Genomic DNA, 22,853 nt, shown 5'->3' with positions numbered 1-22,853 from the left:
GAGGTCATGACCATCAGCAAGGGGCCAACATGTCAGAGAGAGGAGGAAAACACTGGGGTGAGACAAGGAGAAGAATCTGTGTGTGCCCCAGAGAGAAGTGGAAAAGCCAAGGCAGGAACATTCTAGAAAGCTGGGCTTTATGTAAAGTGATTCCTTCCGATGTCACAACCATGTCCCAGAATCCTGGAATGCTAATCACGTATCAATAATTACATCTAACTGCATACTAAATATCTCCACTAAATACCCTACAATCACCTCAAACTCAACATATCCGAAACAAGACTTATCTTCATGCGTCTGCTGCTCGTCTTGTACTCTGTATCTCGGCTCACTGGCACCACCGTTCACCTGGCCAGGGTTGTGGGCAGTGCCCTTCACTCCCCCTCCCAGTGTCCGGTTAGTCCCCTAGCCTCGACCTCCTTCACATCTCTTACGTCTGTCCCATTCTCTGTATCCGTGTCCATACCACCTTCGTTGTGGCAGGTTTCTTTGTGATTTTTGTTATTTCATGCTGGAGTGGACGGATAACCGAAACCGAATTAGGATGAGGACTAGGATTAGTTCAGTTCTACACCAGCTAGACCATTGCTGACTCACGTGTGAGTCTGAACAATACAGAATGTGCTGAAACTGGACCACTTGACTTCTTAGTGCAAAGAACACACTCTGTTAGTGAGGATCAAGGGGGGTTTCTCTCAGAGAATGGATTTTTCCATAGACACCATTTGGGGGAGAAGAACCAGGAAATCAGGAGGAGGTTGGCAGGTTTTAGATTGGAGTGAGGCTCCAGCTAGTGTCTTTCTCTGGGGCCTTATGTGCGCTAGAGCTTGGACCCTCGGTCAGGCAGACATGGCTGAAGACCTACTGCAAGGAAACAAGTTAGGCTTTTGGGATGGTGGGTTGGGAGGTGGCCAGGAAGCAGCCTGTGGGGTGGGCCTGGATTGGAGCCAGGGCTCTGAGTGTAGCCACACGTCTGAAGTTGCATATTACGCTGCCACTATTCCTGAACTTAGGGTGCAGCCCCTACTCTAACTGTGGAGAGCTGTGGGAAGGGTCTGGGCCCCGAACCAGCACAAGGCAGGACCAGAGAGAGCAACAGGTAGGATAAACCGTCCTGGGCTAGGGGTACATTGATGACAGTGGACCATGGGAAGAAGAGAGCAGCGATCTGGGACAAAAGCGACAGTTTAGGGGACAAGAGATGACCAGAAAAGATTTACAGAACTTCTGAATTTCACTAAGCATTTCCAGAAATCTGTGGAATGGGATCTTGGTAAATCCGACTTCCTGCATTTAAATGAAATAGAGGTTCAAGCCATTAAGAGCAGGTGAGAACACACGGACCGGACTCACATATATCTAGTACATTCTACACTAAATATACAGTTTCTGGGGCACCTCTGCACACTGCAAGTTTTAGTAGCTAGAAACAAAAGCCACTCACAGACAGGGACTCTGCACCTGAAAGAGTATGTGATTCCTAGTGCTCATTTGTCAGCTTACCACAGGTGGCAGCTCCCTGCCAGATGTGAGGGGGCGATGGAGTTATTTTGTGTAGTGTTCACTGGCTACAAGCTCGCGGAATACAGCTCTTGGAGGTCTGAGGCTCCAGGGCTTCTGCTAAGAGATAAGGGAGTGGCAAGGAGTGGGGCATGAGGAAGAACAGGGCAGCCCCCTCGATATATCATTAAATGGCAACCCCTATGGTTATGCAGCCAGGAGGGGTCTGATAGACCAACACAGGGAATAATGAACGGGGCCTCCAAAACTTCGGTGGGAAAAAGGTCCTTACGCGGCCTCAGTCAGTACACTGCCCTCTTCCTGCCACAGTCAGGGTGGTCTATCGTGATTCTTCCCACTGTGAGAGAAGGTAGAAAGCAGTCACTGACAGAGCAGAAACTTAAGATGAGTGCTTCTTATTAGGTCCAGCACTGCTAAATATTTACTGTAGCTATGAAGAACAGAAATGGCCAAAGTCAGAAAAACAAAGCTGATGAAAACTGCCCCGAACCCATGACTTCTGCACAACTTGGAGACACACTGAGATTTCCCAAAAATTGGTATGAAGGTTTCCATATGGAGGTGACTTCAGACCACCACAGACAGGGATGGGATGGAAACTTAAGATCTGCATCGTACAGCAAGGACTGAGATAGGCCCAGGGTATTTTTCCTTTGTCAGTTCTGGCCAAGGGTTTCACACCAGCTTCTCTGTGGGTAAAGAATGGAGTTCGCACTAGATACACACTGTACGCAATATATAGTTACACAAGACACTGTGCCTATTTAAGGCAGTAAAAACTACCCACCCAACTGATGAAGACCCTGCTATGCAACAGTGTGCTTATGGGGGGAGGGAGAGGAAGTATGCATAGTGGGATCAGAATGTGTATGGCCAGGAAATTCTACTTGAGATTAGAATATATTGTTCTTGATTGCCAGGGCTACCATGTGATCAAAAGCCATTTGGTGATCCAACCATACCTTCTCCTCTGACGTGCAAAGGGTGACAGGCACACAGTGCCTGAAGTGGAGTCATTACACACGCACACACCAGCAGCCATCTCCTTGGCACCTCACTAAACTAGGGCTGCTTTTGCTAATTATCTGCAGCATCTTGAACAGTTATATAAACTTAGTTGCCCCTGGATTCTGTCATCCGCGTGTTTCAGAAGTTGGGTATTTTTCGTAAGGTATGATTCTATAACAATTTTGTGTTAGTTCTTAGTAACAACGGTTGAGTCTAAAAGGATCTTGGCAACTTCGACATCAAAGGGGCCTTTGAAATTAAAGAATGAGACAATAATTAGACAATTCACCGCCCCTTAACTGGTATTGCTTCAGTTTTTACCCTCAGACCACAGAGTGATCTACACATTGACCATGTTCTTGGAAGGATCTGTTTCTTCCTTCAAATTTCTTTCTTTGCCAGTAGATATGGGGTGATGGAAGGCCCCCCCACCCCATCCCAAGTAACTTGTAACCAGAGATGGCAGGAATCACAATCCAGGGTGACGGGTAAGAACACAGTAACTTTTCCCCAGCCATTTCTTGGAATCCCTAAGACTTTTGTATCCTCTTCACTATGAGATCACCCATCCTGTCAAAAAGCAATGGAGGACAGAGTCATGAAGGCAATTTTCTCTGCAGGCTCTTTTTAATTATGATCACGTGTCTCACCACCTCTAGGAACTGCTTAGGTGAACAGATGAAAACAGTGGGAAGTAATGCAGGAGGAAATGAGAGAAGTTTAGAGTGAAAAGGAAAGACACAGTGGCAAGAGCTTATAACAAGGCTTCATTTTTGCTTGTTTCAATGCCATAGACTATGTGTGGCGCCAGGCCCCACACAGCCTTCCCTGGGACATGGCTTGTCCCTGAGAAGTCCAGGAAAGTTCCTGGTTTGAGAAGGGAGAGAGAGAAAAAAAGGTCGGCATGCACCCTTCTGGTATTTAGCTGTCTATGGGTCAGTGTCCCAACCCCATCCTCGCCTGACACTTAACTGTATTACTGCTGACTAGTGTATTGCCTCGGGTGTTCCCATGCATCCACCCCCAACTCCCCAAACAGTCAAGGTCACATCCTCAGACCATGCTCCACCCCTAAAGCACAGAACAAGAGCCCTGACTTGGCCACACCCTAGAGAACGCTCTAGAATTGCCATAAGTCTTCCTCCTGGAGTCCCTGCTGGCTCAGCCCTGACTTGTCCCTGCCCACATACACTGAGAGCATGAGGTTTCATTTAGTACCTTCCCAAAGATAACCCTGGCAGCCAAAATCCAGATCCCCTGCCTTTTACTTGCTGGGAGGGAAAAAAGCAACACACACACACACACACACACACACAAAAAAAAAAAAAAAAAACACCCAACACTGATTTTTTTTTTCCTGAAGTCAGGATTATCCTTAGTGCAAATATCTTTGCTAATCCAGAAAAATGCATTATCCATCTCTGCGTTTAAAAATCTCTTCTTGTATACTATTTCCAAGTGACACTGGGAAAACACTGAGGTCAGCTCTTACTCCGGCTCCTGAGCCGCCTCCTAGTTGAGAGGTCGACTTTACAAGAACCAGGTGAGCATATAGTATCTGATCCTTCTGACAAGGCTGACATTTTAAAGCAGGTGTAGCTGAGGGCCAGAGTGAAAGTGGGAATCGCGTGGTTTTCAGGGGTCTGTGGCTCAGGTCAGGGGAGCAAGGTGAAGGATGAGAGGCACACAATCCCAAGTTCATCCCCAGGGCCCCAGTTAAGGAGAGCGGAGGGCAGGGTCAAGGAAGGGAAGGGAGAGCCGGAGGAGGGCCTGCTCCTACCAGGATGGGGGCAAGAAGCCAGGACCCTCTCCCACACTTCACGTGCTCTGGGCCACTGGGCCCCACAGGAAGGGAAGTTCTGTCCAGCCCCACCTCCCTGGAAGACTGGAGAAACTGCAGTTATCAGATTCAAAGGAAACATAGAGGCCTTAGAAAAAGGTTCCCTAAACACCAGATATTGGCTTTCTGATGTGTGTTGTGACCTGGAGACCTAAACACCAGCACACCTGGGTTCATTCCTGCCCGGGACCTGGTCCTGATTTAATGAACACTCTTTGCTAAGCATCTTTCAAGAAAGTGAAAGTGGGGAAACGAATGGGAAGGACAAGAGCCAGGCCAATTGTGTAAGGACTAGAAACGGTACATCGAGAAACAGTCCCTGAAGGAGAGAGGCAGAGAACACTCGGGACGTGCTCCACCAACAGTGCTGCTTACAAACCAGCACACCTCGTCTCCTCGTGAGCCTGTGTTCATGAAACTAAGCTGACCGGGATGAAAACATCCATCTACAGACAGGCAGGGCAGAGAGCGCTTACACTTACCTCCATCCGAACTGGAGAAGCTCTGTGGAAACAAAAGCAGGGCCGAGCGTTACTACACATATGAGGACAGGAACCCCCGTCCACTTAACCCATCTTTCTCCCCCAGGCCCAGGCCCAGAATTTAACTGGTGGGCAAACCCGAAGCTCTCTTTTCTTCCGGGAAAGTTGTTTTTGGGATACTGAGGTTTAAGGGAAAGCTTTCCCATTCCCATTTTACACTGAATTTCTCCCAGTAGAGACGTATTTTGACTCTCTACCCAGCAAATTCCCTTGGTTTTGTAATATCAAAAAATTCCATCTTAAAATTAATTTGTTTAGATTGCTTTCCTATTACTGATGGGTACCTAAGGAAACAGGAGTTATAAAATAGAGGGAAGGTCCTTAGATATTTAGAGCCTTTCTAGAGGCTTTATAGATTCTCTTCTCTCTTTGCGATATACACAGCACTGTAAAATTGTATGTGTTTACACTTTGCTCTCGGAATTCATGTCCATTTGATTGGTTTTGCCTCTGGCCTTTTCTTTTCTTTTTATAAAGGAAAAACTTAAAGTAAAGCCACAGGGAGCATGTTTAATCTGCTTAATAAGAATTGGTTTTAGGATTCTAGAGTTCAATGGGAGATGACTTTTCAGGCATCAGGCATATAAAGGGTTTGGACAGGAGTAGATGGGGTTAATTTAATAACTCTTCTCTGTGCCTCCTGGCAGGCCAGGTGGTCCCACACCTGAAGACAGGCCACTCTCAGCTGCAGAGATGGCACTGGTCTTCACACATCTGCCCCTCATTGCCAGAGTGTGCGGCTCAGCCTTCTTGTCAATACCAACTGGCCTTTTGTGCAGCTGGCACCATTTGACTGGTGCTTACTTCCCCGTGGGTATAATTTAGAGAAATCACATTTGTTTTCTTCACCTTCTGAAAGTCCTTGAAGGATTTTTCCGTCTCCTTTAGTTTCTCTAGGATGATTTGCTCTTTGGCAGATATCTGCGACTCTTCACTTTCTAGAGCCTGTATTTCCTGCTCCAGCCTGGAAAACACATAAACAGAGGACAGGTTACTTTAGTGTCCTGCCATCCCGGGGCCAGAGAGCAGATCCTTCCTGTGGGGTGACTTCCTAACAGTCTCTGTTTTACACTATGCTGAGGTATCAGGCCACAGTTTCACGTTACAGAGCGTCCTGTGTTTTCAGCTTTGCCACCAGGCAGATGAGCAGACGTTGGTCAAAGGATAACAACCCGGAGCTACTACCACTAGTTCATTGCCACCACTTGCAATATGCTTTGGTGTCTTCCCTCCATCTTTATCAATGTGCATAATCTTAATTTGGAGGCAGGTATTTTTACACAGCAGAAGACATAATATCTGATAGAAAATAGCTTCATATTCCTTTAGCAATCTCAGAATAACTGCTCTTCTATCATGTTGGCCAAAGGATGACAAACCAGCTTTTTTGTTGTTGTTTTGTTTTTTGTTTGTTTGTTTTTTAAGGAGGGCGCAGCTCAGTGGCCCATGCAGGGATCGAACCGGCAACCCTGGTGCTACCAGCACCACACTCAAACCAAATGAGCCAACCAGCCACCCTGACAAACCAGTCTTGCTCAAAGGAAATACATTACCAAGAAATGGTTAAGAGCCTGCTGTCATCTCCCTCAGTGGCCTGTCTTCTACTGCCAAAAAGATGGAGTAGACTGATACAACTGCCTCTACTTTCTGGAACTTTCCTCAGTTTTCATAGCTATGCTATATATTTTCTAAAAGGCAAATTTCAGCACTGCCAGGAGACTCAGGGACTCTTCCAGAACAGCAGCTAGTTATGATTTGGGGGACGTTTCAGCAGCTGTGTTCTTTCAATGAAATGATAACAACAAATTAACTTTTATTGAGCACTAAATCTGTGCCAGGAACTGAATAAAGAATTCACATGGCTTACTTCATTCAACCTACTTCATGACCCTGTGAGAAAGGAATCCCCGTTTTACAGATGAGATCATTAAGGCTTGACAAGGTTAAGGAACACATTTACTGTTGCAGAGCTTGAAGCAAGGATTCAAGCCAGGACGTCTAACTATAGACTGGCTCCTCATCATTGCGCTGAACTCTCACCACATGGATTCTACAGCATTTCACATACTCCTGCCTTGTTAAACACTGAATGTGTGGGCATACTAGGGTGGCACTGTTATTCAGCAATGACTTTGGGGTTATGAAGGGATGGCTGTCCCCTGCCAAAAGGACTCCACACTATTGTGCTTCTTGAATTATTTGGTCCTAATTTATTCGTTCATTCATTCAATTTTGCTTTTGGTCTCTTTCCCCTCTGTCATGCTGGAAGCTTTGCTATAGGATCTGTGCCCACCTATATTATATCTCCCTCCCCCTCCTCGTCTCCCATCTTCTGATCTGCTGTTGGGACCTGGCTAACCAAGTCTGTTAGACTAAGACCTAAAGTAAAGAGTTCAGAGTGAGATCTTCTGAGGGGTAAGGAACACCAAGACAGAGGCACAGATTTATTTAAGGATGCACTGTGCCCCTCTGGGGCCTTTTCATTTCCTTCCTGGGCATCACAAAAAGCAGCTCTGGTTGGATGAGATTTTGCAGCAGCTACTTTGGCTTATGAAAACAAACCCTATATACAGTTATACCCCCTCCAAATGAACACAGCTTCAGATGTACTCATCACTTCACTCACAATAAAAGTGGAAGACCTTACAATGACTTCTAAGGCCCTACAGTCTCTAGCCTCCCAGTACCCATATGGCCCCCACTCTCACCAACACGCCTATTTCACTCAGCTTTAGTTAAACAGAGCTACTTCTTATTCTCCCATTTGTGCCCCATATTTTCCCCTGCTCTAAGAAACCCATCTCAAAACTGTAACCATTCTGGAAGTCTCAGCTCAGATGCCACCTACAGCATGAGGCTTTCACAGATTCACCACCAGGAAATAACATCGCCTCCTCGGAACATTTGTTAGCACATTATTTTGGTTTATCAGAGGTCTTATCAAGTCTACTATGTGTTAGAGTAGTAATTCTCAACCAAGGTAATTTTAGCCCCTAAGAGATATCTGGCAATGTCTAGAGATGTTTTGCTTGTCCATAATACAAGGAGAGTGGAGTTGGTGCTCCTGGCATCTAGTGGGTAGAGGCCAGGGATACTGCTGAATATCCTGCAATGCACAGGACAGCTCCCCAACACAGACTTGTCTGGCCCCAAATATCAGTAGTGCTGAGGTTTAGTAACTCTATGTGTTAGAGCATATATAAATTATTAATTTTCCCTACTAGTTTATAGATTCTTCATGGAGAGGGCACGAATGCTCAATACAAGTATGTGGAATGAATGAAAGAAGCTGAACCAAGTTGCAAAAAGCCATGGTTCTGTCAAGACGAGACCTTCAGGATTTCTGAGACCAGGGTGAATTCTGCAGCAAGCTTTGACTTGGGAGCGGCTGTGTGTGGGCTGAGGAGCAAAGAGAAGCCAGAGGAGAGGGGGCCAAGCCACACAGATATTAAACAAAGAGATATAAAACTCCTTTGCCATTCCCAATGTTCAGCAACATCGTCTACACACATCTGTGTCAATTATATTTTTGGGGCGCTGGAATCGAGGCAGGAATATGAGCATGGAATAAGGACAACACACAATCAAAGGATCCAGACACTGAATTAATTCAATGAGTAGAGGAGCTCTGGACTAGAGGGTTCCTGGAAAGAATGGATGGTAGTACCTGCCATGTAGGTTCTGAGCAAATTTCACTTGAATCGCAAAAGAGTACCTCAGCAGGTATTTAGGATGTGGATACATTGTATTCTTCTCAAATGTGTTCCCACCCCTCCTCCTTCACCTCCATGGGAAGCAGATATAGATCCCCAACCCACTTATGTTGGTCCTGGACACGCAATGTGCTTTTTGGCCTCATCGTGCCTGGGAGGTACTTCCCTGCTCCTTGACTTTGGGCTCAGCATGGTGACCTGCTTTAGCCAGAAGGATGCTAGCAGATACAACACAAGGAGAGGCTTGAAATGTGTTTGCTCAATTGGGCTTGTCCTCTTGTGCCTCTGCCAGCACCACCGAAGAGCTTCTCTGGGCAACTGCTGTCCCTTCAGCCTGGGCTCTGGGAAGAACACATGGGGAACAGACTGGAGCCCAATCTAGAGTCAGAAGCCATGCCCAGTCAGACTTGCACCTTCAATTAGAGTCACTCAGCTGAGCTCAGCCTAGATCAACCAACACCCCCATCAATCACAGAAGTGTAAACAAGAATAAATGATTTTTCTCTTAAACCACTGAGCTTGAGAGCAGTTTGTCATAAAGTCCTATTGTGACAACAGCTAACTGATATAGTTCAAATATTAATATATTTTAGGAATATGTCTATTATATATGTATATTATGATACATATGTGTGTATATATCCTAATTTTTATCATATATACGATGATATATACTAATACATACTTTATCATACATATACTATATGTACACATATATAATATATATAATATACATATATACATCCCAAAAATACCTGAAGCTAAAAGATTAGAAAGAATACGAGCTACCTTTGCCCCACTTCCCCCAATCTTCAGAGAAATTTCAAAGGATACAGGGCACCACTTCATGAGGATTAAGATTGAGAAAATAGGAAAATATCAGTGGTAATTGTGTCTGGGTAATGGGATATTGGGTGATTTTAATTTTGTTCTTTCTAACTTTCAATATTTTCCCAATTAAAAAAAAATTCATGTGTTCTTTACCTATGCAGAATAAAAACAATACATTGCTTTTTAAAAATGCCTCCTCTGGCCTAGTGCTGAGAAGGCAGCTCTCACAGGCGGTGGCACCGGGGAGAAACCAGGGCCTCAGCTGCTCATGTCAAGCGAGGGGTTAAATGGGTGGCCCTCCACATCGATTTACAGTCAATTCAACCAACATTTACAGAGCTTGTTTGGCTGGACTTGGAGCTAGGCCCTACAGGGGATTCTAAAATAAATAAGATCGTGTAAAAATGGCTGACTTAAAAAAGGAAAAGGCTGACTCTAAGTAACTCGCTTCTCCTGGTTCCGCAGCCCCAAGTGGTTAAGAGTTCTCTGTGACCTGATGCCCACTGGCTGGCCCGACTGTCTCCACAGCCTGCCCATGGCTCTGTGGGTTTCAGGGCTCTCAGCTATATAGTTCAAGTGCTAAAGATCTGGGTCATGATACGGAGTAACTGAGAAGGAACAGAGAGAGAGAGAGAGAAAAAAAAAAAAAAAAGGCAATGAAACTAGACTTTTGCGATAAGAACAACTGAGTTTCACTCAAAGGGAATGAATGAGGAAAACTGACAGTGTATGTAAGTCTAAGCAAGTCAGACCAAGTAGCAGGTCTCTCTGCAAATGCACATGTGGGCTTGGGCCAGGACCTAAGGACGCTGGACGCCCAGGCTGTGATCTTTCTATGGAAAACCTGAGTCCTTGGCGCTGAGAAGCATCCCAAGAAACAGTGTCATGGGTTAGTAGTAAGTCATTGCAGCTGGGCTAGAAATGCCAGTGTTTTGTAGTTTCATGACTGAAACCTAATGCAGTCTTCCCTGGAGGAGCCAAGTAGGATATTGCCGAGCTAAAAATAAAGAATGGGCAGGAAGTGTAATTTATACACAAGGTTAATCGAGGCTCTTCAGGCTGAGACAGGTGCACATAATAGCCTCTGACCGACTTGCTCAGTTTCTTCTGGGCAAAAAGGAGACTGCAATAGGCGGTGAGGAAAGGTGACACACGACAGCTGTGTAGGTTTCATTTACTGGAGATGAAGTCACAGTCATGGCCAAATGGTCTTATAAAATCTACCTAGCCCCAACAGACCTCCCTCACAGGAAATACAAAGGATCTACAGCTCTAGGAAGTACATCAATCATTCTCTCATTCAAAATCCATTCATGCATTCATCCATCCAAGTGTTTGCAAGCACCTTCTATCAGGCACTACGCTGAGCATCAGGGACAGAGCTAAAGCAGCCAGTGTCTGCTCTGAGAGCTCTAGGTCAAGTGACAAGAATAGCCGAGCAAACACAGAAATTACACTACAACCTAGAAAGAGCAAGCATAGAGGAGAGAACCACGTGTTGTGGAAGTGTCAGCTCTGCCTGGGAGTGTGGCGGGACCCCAAGTTGCCTGCCCAGTATCTACCCTTCCCTCACCCATACTAACAGAATCCTTATTTTTGTTGGGGATGACAACGTGCTCAGCTGAAAATGTACCCATCCCAGCTTCCATTGCAGGAAAAGGTGGCCACAGGACAGCTCTGACCAATGAGATGTAAGAAAACATTGTTGGGAGAGACTTCTGGGAAAGCCCCTTAAATAGAGGAGGGTTGACTTAAGTGGCATATGTCCTTTGTCCCTTTCCTTCTCCCTCCCTGCCTGCAGGGACCTGATGCTGGAGAGATGTATTAGTTTCCAACTGCTGCTGTAACAATGACCACAAAGGTAGTGGCTTACAACATGTAAACTTATTATCTTATATTTCCCGGGATCAGAAGTCTGACATGAGTATCACCCCCAAAATCAAGGGGTTGGCAGAGTTGTGTTCCCTTCTGGAGGATCTAAGGGTGAATCCATTTTCTTGCCTTTTCCAGCTCCCCGAGGCCACCCACATTGCTTGCCTCCATCTTCAAAGCCAGCAATAGTACATCTCCCTGACCATTCTTTCCCAGACATATCTTCCTCTGACTCTCTTCTTCTGACTCCCTCTTTCACTTGTAAGGATCCTTATGATTACATTGGGCCCACCCAGATAATGCAGCAGAATAATCTCCCTATTTTAAAGTCAGCTGTTTAGAAAACTCAATTCCATCTGTAACTTTAATTCCCCTTTGCCATGTGACCTAATGTAGTCACAGGTTCTGGAGATTATGATGTGGACATCTTTGGGGGTCTATCACTCTGCCTACCATAAGGAATATGATGCTAGAGGTGGAGCAGTCATCTTGTGTCCACAGGGGCAAGAGTATACTAAGGATGGCTGAGTGTGCAGAAGGAGAGAAACTGCCCGATTCTGGATGGCATCATGGAGTGACTGCACCAGCTCTGGGTGGTTGGCCCCAGATTTCTCGTTACGAATTTAAGCCAGTGTTGTGATCACAATTGAATTCAATTTCCAAAAGATACAAGGTGTCAGAAGAACTTAACTGAGTGGGTGATGTGTTAGCTGGGCCTTGAAGGATGCATTCGCCAGGTGGAAAAGAGAAGAAAATGTGCCAGGCGGAGGAGACAGCATGGGCCAGGGCACAGAATATCGTACGTCCCTATGCTTACCCAGGGCCAGGCAGCCTGGCATGGCCTTTTCAGTCACTGCGTGCTCTACCCTCCAGTTGACATGGCTCAGCACGCCTCAGAGAGGTCCTCAGCGTTCCCGGTCCTCATCCCCATAACTCACTTTGCGCTTTCATTCTGCTGTGCCTTGCCTGGTCCAGAATTACCCGGCCTTCAAGGCCCTGTTGAGAACCTACCTTCTGTCCTCTGCAGTGGGAGAAAACAAGACCCAAACAATGAGAGAAGAAGAGAGACTGAGTGAGAGGGATCCCGGGCCACTGATTCTCTATACCACTTCCCATTGTCCTCTGCTACACCTTTAACCTTTTTACAGGAGCCAATAAAATTTTCCTTTGTGTGGGCAACTCTCAGTTGAATCCAAAAAAGCGCAGACTAATACAAACTGGGTTTCCAATAGTCTTACTGTTTGGAAAGGGCTTTGCTTGTAAACTCAGGTATGCTTCATTTTTCTCTCTCCATTAATGACGACAATAATTATAATACTAATACATTTAATATTGTTTTTGCTATGTATATATTGTAACAATAAAGATAATGATCAGGATTATTGAGTGTTTGCTGTGTGTTAGGTACTGTTCTAAGTGTTTTATAGGCATCATGATACTTAATTTTCACACTATTCTATGAAGTAAGAAAACCTTTAACTGCCATCACACCGATAAAGGAACTGAGATACAGAAAGGTCACTGACACGCCCAGGGTCACAAAGATAATGTGGACCAGGATCTGGACCTTGGTACTGAAGAACCAGTATTCTTTGCTACTGCTTTCAAGGACCTCCTACAACTACTTCCTCTTTTTCCTTAGTTCCTCAAGAATGCATAGTGCAACCTGATTTATTTTGCATGCTCACAGAACCACAGAAGGTCAGGGTAGGAGGGGAAATCATTTAATCTAATTGCTTTTCAGAATCATGAAGCCCCTGCACTGTACTCCACCCAGCAGTTATCCTACCTCTGCTTGAAATCCTCCACATATGGGGAACTCATCACCTCCCAAGGCAGCCCATTCCCTCCCTGAACAGTACTAACCATCGGAATGTTTGTTCTCAGATTTAGGCAAAATTCATTTTCCTGTAGCTTTCACTAATTGTCTCAATTCCATCCCTTGGACATGCAGAGGTCAAGTTTAGCAAACACCATGACATACAGGAGCTCCATTCTGGGAAATGTGAAGACCCAGGGCAAACAGAATTTACTACCCAGTGGGGAGCACGGGTGATATGAATTGGGGCCCAGGAGTGGAGTGGGGGGTGGGGAAAGAGTGGAAAGGAAAGAGGTGGAATGACCAAGAAAAAGGGGGTCATCCTGGCTTCCTCATGGAATGAACTCAGCACTGAGTAAAAGCTGAGGTGAGAGGAACAGTTATGTTCACAAAATCCTCAGCACCTTAAGAGTCTTTCTGAGCAAGCTCTGAACAAGACCAGTCTATTCCTGACAATGGAGTGAGCCTCTACAACTGTCCTCACTGCTGAGGGACGTGGGCTAGGGTTACATACACATGAACTGTGAACAGAGCAAACACTGTCGCTCAGCTGACACGCATTTGAGTCTCAGTAAATCCTCCCAGGATGAAAGGAGATGCTGACAGAATGGCCAAAGGTGCTGAATTCAGACCTGTTCTCTTCTCTTGAACTGTAATTTTACAGTTGAGCAGTCAAGTGGGGTGCCTGCCTGGCCAATGTGCCAAAACAAGAACTTCAGGAAGGATGTCTGCTACTCAGAGGAGAGGAGAGCTGCCCACATCTTTATTTATTCAGCACAAGGAAAACTATAAGAGACCACTAGTTGTTCACCAATTTCTATCCTCTCCTTCTTTCATAGCGACAGTCCCTAAGGTTTGGCTGGGTGTATGGCCACACAAAATAATGTCTACATTTTTCAGCATCTTTTATAGCCATTCACAGGATATTCTGGCCAAAGGGATGAAAGTGAAAGCTCTGTAGGTCAGTTTCTAGAAACTTCTTTAGAGGTTCTTCTTCAGTCCTTCATCCTTCTGCCTGAAATGCACATGTGCGCAGGTGGGGCGTGAACTGCCATCTTGGACTTTGAGGACAGGATAGGAGAGGAATAAGCTGGAAGAAGCCTGGGTCCCTGAGGAATTCACAGAGCACAGCCACCAGACCGTCCTTGACTGACTACACGTGGATTTTTACTAGAGGGAGAAATAAACATCTTGTTGAAGCCACTGTTACTGTGGGGCTCGGTGACATGCATCTCCATCTAATCCCAATATATACGAGACATTTGCCACATGTTGTTGAATTTTGGATGAATGACCATAGATGTATGCTGAGGATGTGGGGCCATAGTTAATCATAGCCCAGAGCCTCAAAAATGACCCAGCAGCAGCAGAAGAAAAAACGAGCAACTGCAAAGTTCCGAATTCATCACTGCTAATCAACTCTTGTAAACGGGGCTTGGCTGGAGCTGTGCTTCAGCCTCAATCTCTGACCCATCCCAAATCTTGGCAGAAAAGTTGCTAATCTTTACACAGTGCTAATCATCCATGTCCTAGCATTTCTTTGGTGTGCTGCGACTGTGATGTTTGTGTCAGTCTGACTCCCAGAGCCTCTGCCAGCTGGGTGAACATCAGTGAGGGCCAAGATTGGGCTGTCTACACACTTTAAACACCTGTCCATCCTTGCAGTGCAGCCAGCTCATCACCCCTACGCATAAGCTTTCACCACATGGTGCTCACTCGTGACGCTGACGTTTCAGTTGGATGGTAGGCGCAGAAGACACATTCTATGTAGTTCTGAAGTGAGTGTGGTGACAAAAGCTAAGGTGGCTGGCAGCTGTTAATTCTGCCTGCCCAGAATCCCTGCCACTTTCCTTTAGGGAACAATATCCAGCTCCTCCCCCAGGAAACAATCTCTCTGGAGTTCTTTGTGGAGTTGGTGAAACTATTCATCAGAGGGCCCACGTGCCTGGCCACGGAATGGAAATAGAACTAATCTAGGTTGACTGAACTCTGGCCCAGTAATCTGCATCCTGAGAGGAGTGAGGCAAGAATGGAGAGTAATGGTGGGTGAATCATTCCCATAGCACGAGGCTGAAGACTGTCCATTAGTTCCTGCTGCCTGGGTCCCCAACTCTGCCTGAGACCTGATTATGGGACCCCCCCTCTATTCTCTGAATATTTAACTCTCTCTCTCTCTCTCTCTCTCTCTCTCTCTCTCTCTCTCTCTCAATATCTATTTCCATACTCTAGGTAGAGCATAGAGCATTTGGGAAAATTATCGTTTGTTTTCACACAAATAGATGCTACGAAATTCATTTTCCATATTTCGGGAAGATAGTGCATTTGTTTCTATGGCACTCGCAAAATATTTTTCATTTGTGACTCAACTTGCAAGGAAACAGCTTCCTTTTACTTAGATGAGTATATCTGGAATCACCACAGATCGTTTGGTATTTTACTGTGAAAAAAGGTTAACAGCCCTTGAATAAACAGAGGATTTCCACTTCTCCTTATGAGAGAACAGGACCTTCCTTGACTGCAAGGTGTCAATGGAAACCAAACTCATTTCAATTTTTTTTTTCTACGTCATCACTGAGACAGAAATATGGCAAAGAAGAGAGAATCTTCCCTTTAAGAATTCCTAAAACACAGCTCATATCCCTTCTTTTGTTGAAAAGCCCTGGTGGCTCTCCACACCTTCCAAAACCCCATCAAACTACTTAGACTGGAAGTTGGCACCCTCCCTGCTCTGCTCTAACCGCCTCTCAGCCTTACACCTTCCCCTATGTTCCAGCCAACACAGATTGCTACTCATTTTCCGTGAAAAAGCCACTCCCAACTCCATCTACTGAAAACATAACTAATAATTAAAGCCCCAACTGGGCTCTGTCTCTTTAGTAGAAATGTTTTTCTTAAGTCCCCTCAATCTGATGTGTTCACTCCTTCCAAATCCCCATAGCATTTTCAGCCCTCTTAGGTACTTGGGGTACGCACCTAGTATAAGAGTGGTAAAAATGAATTTATCCTCCTCAACACTATCTGTATCACCCTTCTCCCAAATATAGGCTTACTGAGCAATAGGACTATGTTTTGTTTTATGATTGTATCTCATATTCTTCCCTGTACATATTTGTTGAGAGAAGGCAAAGCAAGGCAAAGCAAAAATACACTTTTAAAGATTCTATGATGAAACTAGCTTGGAAATGGTAATGTTAAATATAATTTTCCAAATCTTGGCTTGGTTTTGCTACTTTTCCCCAAATATACTAATTACTATATTTGTTGAGGAAAAAAACATTGATATTAGGTTGATTTATATCTTTATCAAAATACACAGCTGGGACATAGCAGCACTTTCCATTAATAATGTTTAATCAAATTTAATCCCAAATACATCTAAACAAAAATTTCTCTCTCCATAAGTTTTCCTTAGCCCGTGGAAACCAGCCTCTCTCTCCTTTTCTTGTGTATTTATTCCATCTGGAATCACATGGCTCATCCCATCAGAATCTGGGCAAGTTGATTTCTGCTTCAGGAAACCATTATCAAGCTCACACTAAACATTGATTCCTTGGGTGTGATTCCTGTTTGAGTCAGTTTCATCAGAAATAAAGAGTTTTGATTACATGAAAGTAAGATGATCTTTCAAAGCAGTAGCACCCTTCCCAGTAGCTTAACCCTTTCTTCCCAAGAAACATCTCTTTTTGTAGGAAGAGAAAAAGTCCCATACAGCCTTCTTACCTCTAGCCTCTGACTCAGAGACTCTCCTATGAAGGCCCGTGCCTCCTGAGCACCTGACCTTGTGCAGATTCCTCTGAGATGGCACTGTTAATTAATTACCCCATCCCCCTGTAGGTTCAACCTCTCTCCAAGATGCCTCCTTCCTTTTAGTCCATAAATAAGAATCAATTTTCTCATACCAAAAATAGGTGAACTTCTCTTGAACCTACATCCTGTTCAAGTTACCCTTGTATCTCTCTTCCAGATTTCCCTAACAGCAGTTGCCTCTTGCTGTCTCAACATCCTCACATCCCAACCACCCCTCAGCTTACTCCACTCTGCTTTCTGTCCCTGCCACTCTGTGGTATATGGTCTTGTTGGTCTGTGACGTCCTAACTGCCAAGTCTAATAGATACTCTTCAGCGTGAACCTATTGCCTTCACTTTTTAAAAAACTGTGGACCATTCCTCCTCCCCTTTGGAGGCCATGACACCGTATTCTCAATATCAAATGTTCGTTTGGCTCACTTTTCTTGTTCCACTTTTTATCCCTGGCTAATCCTGTCCAGCCTTGCACTTGAATTCCCACCTACATGCTGACATCTACCCAACCTATATCTTCAATCTCCTTCCTGAACTCCAGCTTCTATACATACAACTGTATTTTCAATGTCTCCACCTGGATGGTCCATAGGGACCTCAAACCCGACATATGCAAGACCAAACTCATCTTTCTCCATTAAGCTTGTCCTTCCTCTGGCATTCTTTTGCTCAGTTTTTGATACCACCACCAGTCCATTCTACCTAAGATGGAAACATGGATGTTATCTTGACCTCTCACTTGCCCCTCTCTGATCATCACCGCACACATAAATTAGTCAATTTGCCCCATACATTTCCTTTCCTTTATAGCTCTTCCTCTTGAGCCCTGCCTGGGCTCTCTCCCTCCTCCTACATGCCTACAGCAACCTTCTAACCAATCGCTCTACCTCGATCCAGACTCATCACCCTCAAATCCAGACTGTGCCTAGACAGACCACAGTTGTACTCCGCTGCTGAAAACCCCTCACACACTCTCTGCTGTAGGCTCCTTACTCTGGCACACTTCCAGCCTCTCATTTACCTCCAGGAACAATGAGTTACTTTTAGGTCCCTGCACACAGGGTGCTCTTTCTTGCCTCAATGCCTTTGCTCCTAACTCCCCCTTTGTCTGGATTGCCCTGGTTCTCTCTCTTCCTCCCCATCTCCTAAGTAATTATTACTCATTCTTCAAGAATCTGTGCAGATATCGTCTCTTTCTGGAAGTCTTCCCTGACACCTTGCCCATGAAGGCACCTTTCCTCCTTACTGCCGGACCTCGTGGACTTATTTCTATCACCAATTTTATCCCATTGTATCTTAATCACTTTTTTATGGATTTGGGGTTCCCTTCCCAACTCCCATTTGCAAAGCTCTTGAGGATAACAGCCATCTCTAATTTATCTTTCTTTGAATATGGCTTCTAGCATTTACCTAGCTTGCTTCTAGCAAGAAACATGGCTCAGTGAAAGTTCCCAGGAAATGTTGGTTGAGTAAATGACTGTTTCAGTGAATGCATAAATTGTTTCTCAGCTGAAAATAGCCTCAATTCCTTGAGTCAAATGTGATTCTTAAAAGAACAAATTCAAATTAACGGAAACTCTGGACTTAGTAAAGAAATGATTGAAAAGAAACTTGTGTTACTTGCTTCCTCAAAGATAAAGTAAGGCAGAACGCAACTGCTGTGTTTTCTAGACTTTTCACTCTTTCCCCGAAATATCTCAAACACATAATTTCACCTGACCTGTGTGTGTGTGAGTGTGTGTGTGTGTATGTTTGAGAGAGAGAGAGAGAGAGAGAGAGAGAGAGAGAGAGAGAGAGAGAGAGAGATGAACTGTTCTTATTGACTCTGGGGCTCACCTAAATAAAACCACACAGAAGACACACAGATATGCAGAAATTGGGCCAAATGATGGACAATCTCAGCATTTACCTCATTTCCCCCTGTGATTCTCTCTGAGTTCACCCCTTCACAGAGGAAGCATCTGGGCTTTCACAACTGATTGTGAAAATTGTTTGTGTGGCGCATTCCTCTCTTCTAAATCCCTGTTTACTCATTGTTTGTGCCTAAATCCAGTACTTGATGATAGCTTTCCTGCTGAGTTAGAGTTTCCCCTTTGCCTCTGCATGTGTGTATGCATCCACACAGCTTCAGCCACAGCTTTTATAAATGCCCACACTGGGGATAACATTTTCACTTGTTGTCCATATTGGAGGTTACTCTGGGAGACTGATGGAGCTCTCAAGATACTTGAGTTAGTATCTTAATGAGTCCATCAAAAAATATTGCGTAATGCCAAACAGTCATAGTCATAAAAACAACTAACATTTCTTGAGCATTTACCATGGGCTAAACAACCTGCTAAATGATTTGTAAACATTATTCAATTCTCTGCAATCTGCATAGTAACTACTACTATAATTCGCATTTGATAGATGGCAGACCTGAGGTCGAGAGAGGTTCGGCATCTCACTACCTACCACCAGCAAGGGGCAGAGGTGGGATCCAAACCCAGCTTTGTCTGTTGTTGCTGGAGCCTAGGCTATTAGGCTGCCCTGTGCTGCCTCCTTCCAGCAAATGAAACCCCTCCAACTCCAAAGGTTTTCAACATTTCCACTTTCCAGGATAGAACGTCCTTTTCAAACATCTTGATCAAATATTGCTGCTCTGGTTGAAGCACGAGTGGACCAGGAGCCCCTCCTACCCTTCCACAACATCTTTGCCTCAGCTCAGCCTTTCCACAGAATAAAACATGGTTTGGAAACCACTGTTGTGTGAGAGTAGAAAGAGCATCTGGTGTATTACTATGGCTCCCATAGTGCTTGCAAGAGTGCTTTGTACACAGTAAGTGCTTAATAAATGTCTACCACAGGAATGTGGTTCTGAAAGGGAACATCCCCACCTGCAGCCACAGTCTGGGCTTCCACAAGCTGCCCACAGGCCACCAGAGGATAAACAGCACCTCTGACCTTTCAACCCCAGAGGGGAGAATGCTATCCATCTGAAGGCACAGGTAACAGCTCAATTGTGCCTGAAGTAGAGACTCAGGAGGAAGCTGGCGTGAGGAGCTGTGGCACGGCCTGGGAGGCTTGGTAATACAAACGGATCTTCCTAAAGTCACCTTCCTCTTATGTTTTTGTTTTTCCTAATCATCTTTTCCATGCATGACATGACCAGGCGACAACTCCTCCTTGGTGGAGAAATTTGTCATCCCACTGGGATAATTCCAAAGTTATTCTAAGAGTTCCTGCTCCATCAGGAAACTCCTCCACATGGGCTGTGCCCCATGATTGTTTCCCACTGGGGCGCTTCCTGCTATTGTTCTCCGGCCTGTTCTCAGAGGCACAGCGACTGAGCCCTGCCCCTTCCTCTCAAGAGTCCCGGGCTGCAATCATGGCTTAGGGTCGAGGTGCACTAGGCTCAGACATCAGGCAACTGGCCGGGAGAAAAGGCCCTGAAATGAAAATAGGGGTGGTTCGTGGCCCAGCTGGCTAGATCACAAACCACAGTGTTTGGGTCTCTCTGGCCTTAGAAGAGAGGTTTGACATATTCTGGGTAATTCATTAATTGCTTCTCAAGCACGAGTCAAGGTAGTACAGTGATAGTTACTCAGTCTTTACTTTTCGGAATGTTATCATCTGATGAAGAAGGCAGGTGCATAAACAATTACCAAATAGAGCTCAGTAGAGCTCAAACTGGAAATCCAAAATGCTATAGGGATGCAAAGACTAGAGCTTAACTCTGCTTGGGGAGCGGGCAGGGTGGGATCTTAGGGGCTCGGGACATTTCAGTAGGATCTTAAAGGCTAAGAAAAAAAGTATCAAGGCAGAGATGGGTTTAGAAGGCATTTCGGGCTAAGGCAATAATACTGACAAAAGGGCTCTGAGGCAGAAATACGCAAGGAAGTTCAAGCGAGTGCACGGATCTCTGTAGGACTGGGCTATTCTGAGCATGCTCATGATGGGAAGAGACTGATGGGAGGGGAGGCCCCGCCGTATGGAGAACGGACGTGGATGTGTGAAAGAGGTGCAGAAGAGAGCATAGAGATCACTTAGCAGTTGTTCCGGCAAGAGACAGGAGGCTATGCTTGGCATGGACTATTGTGGGAAGCAAAAAAGGGAGGTTCCACTTATTGAGGGCTTTCTACATCAACCCTTGTGCACTACTGTGGTCCCACAGGTTGGGCTGAAAAAAATGAGGGGCATCACACTGTGAAACTATGAGCAAAACTAGACAGAGGTAGCCTAGTGGCTAGAGTGTGCGTGAGGTCTACAAAACCCTCAAGCTTTCCCTTCCTGCCCACCTCTCTCTGGGCCACGTCCCTGGGATTGCCGAACTCTTAGTGGCACCAGAGGGCTCCGCTTCCTGGGGAAAGGAAGGAGAAACAGCTGAAGCCAGCCATTTCTCTTGCCTTTGACGGTGTAGAGTAAAGTGTTGGCCAGGACATTAATTTGAGTTTTGAGGTCCTAATTTAAAATGGTCCAAGGATTAAAGTTGTCTCAAATCCAAGAGCTCCTACAGGGAAAACCAGCCCTTAGCTTAGCGAGCTGCATCACTGCCCTCACATGGCTGCAGCAAGAAAAGGCTTGGATTCACAGACTGAGGGATCCGCATGGAGTGTGGGCAAACGCTGAGGCTTAGCCTCTCTCTTACAGTCAGAGACTGAGCGAACACAGAACACTGCATCCTCCTTGAGTTCCGGGGGAGGTTGGAAGCACAAAGCAGTCCTACACTGTTGGTTTCTCCTCGGCACGTGCATAGGAGTCTCTTTGCCATCTCCTTGTTATTTTTCTATTACAGATACAATAGAGACATTCTGTCTTTAATATGCCAGGAAGAAGGTATATTAAAGAGGGCCTCTAAGGGGCCCTTTTCCAGTGGAGCCGATGGTTTAGAGGCAGAAGCAGCTCCATTTCCTGGCTCTGGCTCATGCATGCCCCCTGGTGGCCTGGAGGATGGCCAGGTAGGGAAAGAATGGCCTTGGTAGATGATCCCACCTGGCCTGAGCTCTGGGAAACCAGGCTTAAGGCAGCTGAGTGGGCCAATGTGCTACTGAAGCCCTGCAGAAGGTGACGAAGTCACATACACTACATCGGTTATGGGGTTTTAAGGCAAAACCTTTAGGAACTAAAAGTAAGGTTACAAATATTCTCTCTGATGAACTTTATCCCTACAGACTTATCAACACTGATTTTGTTTTACCATAGCTAAGTGTGCCGAGAAGTTAAATGAGAATGATATTTATTTCTGGGTTTTCAAATCCAGAAGGAAAATAACATTTTCCTTATACCAAGAGCATACCGATGACAACCCCCCAGATACAAAATGATTCACATGTAGGGATCAAACTGGGTGGTAAATTTAGCCAAATTAGAGAAGCTCTTAGAAGCAATATGAAAGTGGCTTGCATCAGGTCCAAAGGAGAAGAAGAATGCCCTTTACCATTCATCCAGAGACTTGTGCTTTTAACTGAAGCCCTCTGTCAAAGAGATGATCTGATTGGCCATTTGAAATAGGAACTCTCGGATGTAGAAATAGTACATTGTGTTCCAAAATAACAATTTTTAATGAATTAAAAATTCATTGGTGGTTTGGCTTGTGCAGCATTGGTGGTTGCCACCTCCCTATTCAGCTGTGGTCTCACCCCTGAAGTTGTCCCACTGTTGTCTATAATGTCTGGGACCCAAGGCTAAGGGAGACCTACCTGCTGAAAGCACAAGGAAACCTCACTGCAACACTCCATCGCAACAGAGTTCAGGGCAGACCAGATTTGTTGTTGAAATAGTACAGGCACCTCAAAATGGGAGGTCTCACACAGAGGCAATAAATGTTTTTGTATGAACGAGTAAAGGATCACAAGACTCCTTGGCACATATGAGAGTAATTCCCACAACACCTGAATTATTGCAATAATAATAATAGCAGAC

At 45.2% G+C, this 22,853-nt stretch overlaps 1 protein-coding gene across 9 annotated transcripts in view; it reads right to left on the bottom strand.

The window, feature by feature from the left end:
* PALM2AKAP2 (PALM2 and AKAP2 fusion) overlaps positions 1-22,853 on the bottom strand; it is a 418,214-nt gene that overhangs the window by 198,784 nt on the left and 196,577 nt on the right. For all 9 annotated transcript variants that reach the window (XM_019734167.2, XM_019734168.2, XM_019734170.2 and 6 more), the window contains 2 exons: positions 5,764-5,878; positions 4,855-4,876 (listed from right to left, as the gene is read on the bottom strand). In XM_019734167.2, coding sequence (XP_019589726.2) covers positions 4,855-4,876; positions 5,764-5,878 — 137 coding nt within the window. The remainder of the gene's footprint in view (positions 1-4,854; positions 4,877-5,763; positions 5,879-22,853) is intronic.

The sequence above is a fragment of the Rhinolophus sinicus genome, linkage group LG04 (assembly GCF_036562045.2).
Source record: "Rhinolophus sinicus isolate RSC01 linkage group LG04, ASM3656204v1, whole genome shotgun sequence".
Classification (NCBI taxonomy): Eukaryota; Metazoa; Chordata; class Mammalia; order Chiroptera; family Rhinolophidae; genus Rhinolophus; species Rhinolophus sinicus.
This window is presented reverse-complemented; position numbering and strand designations above follow the sequence as displayed.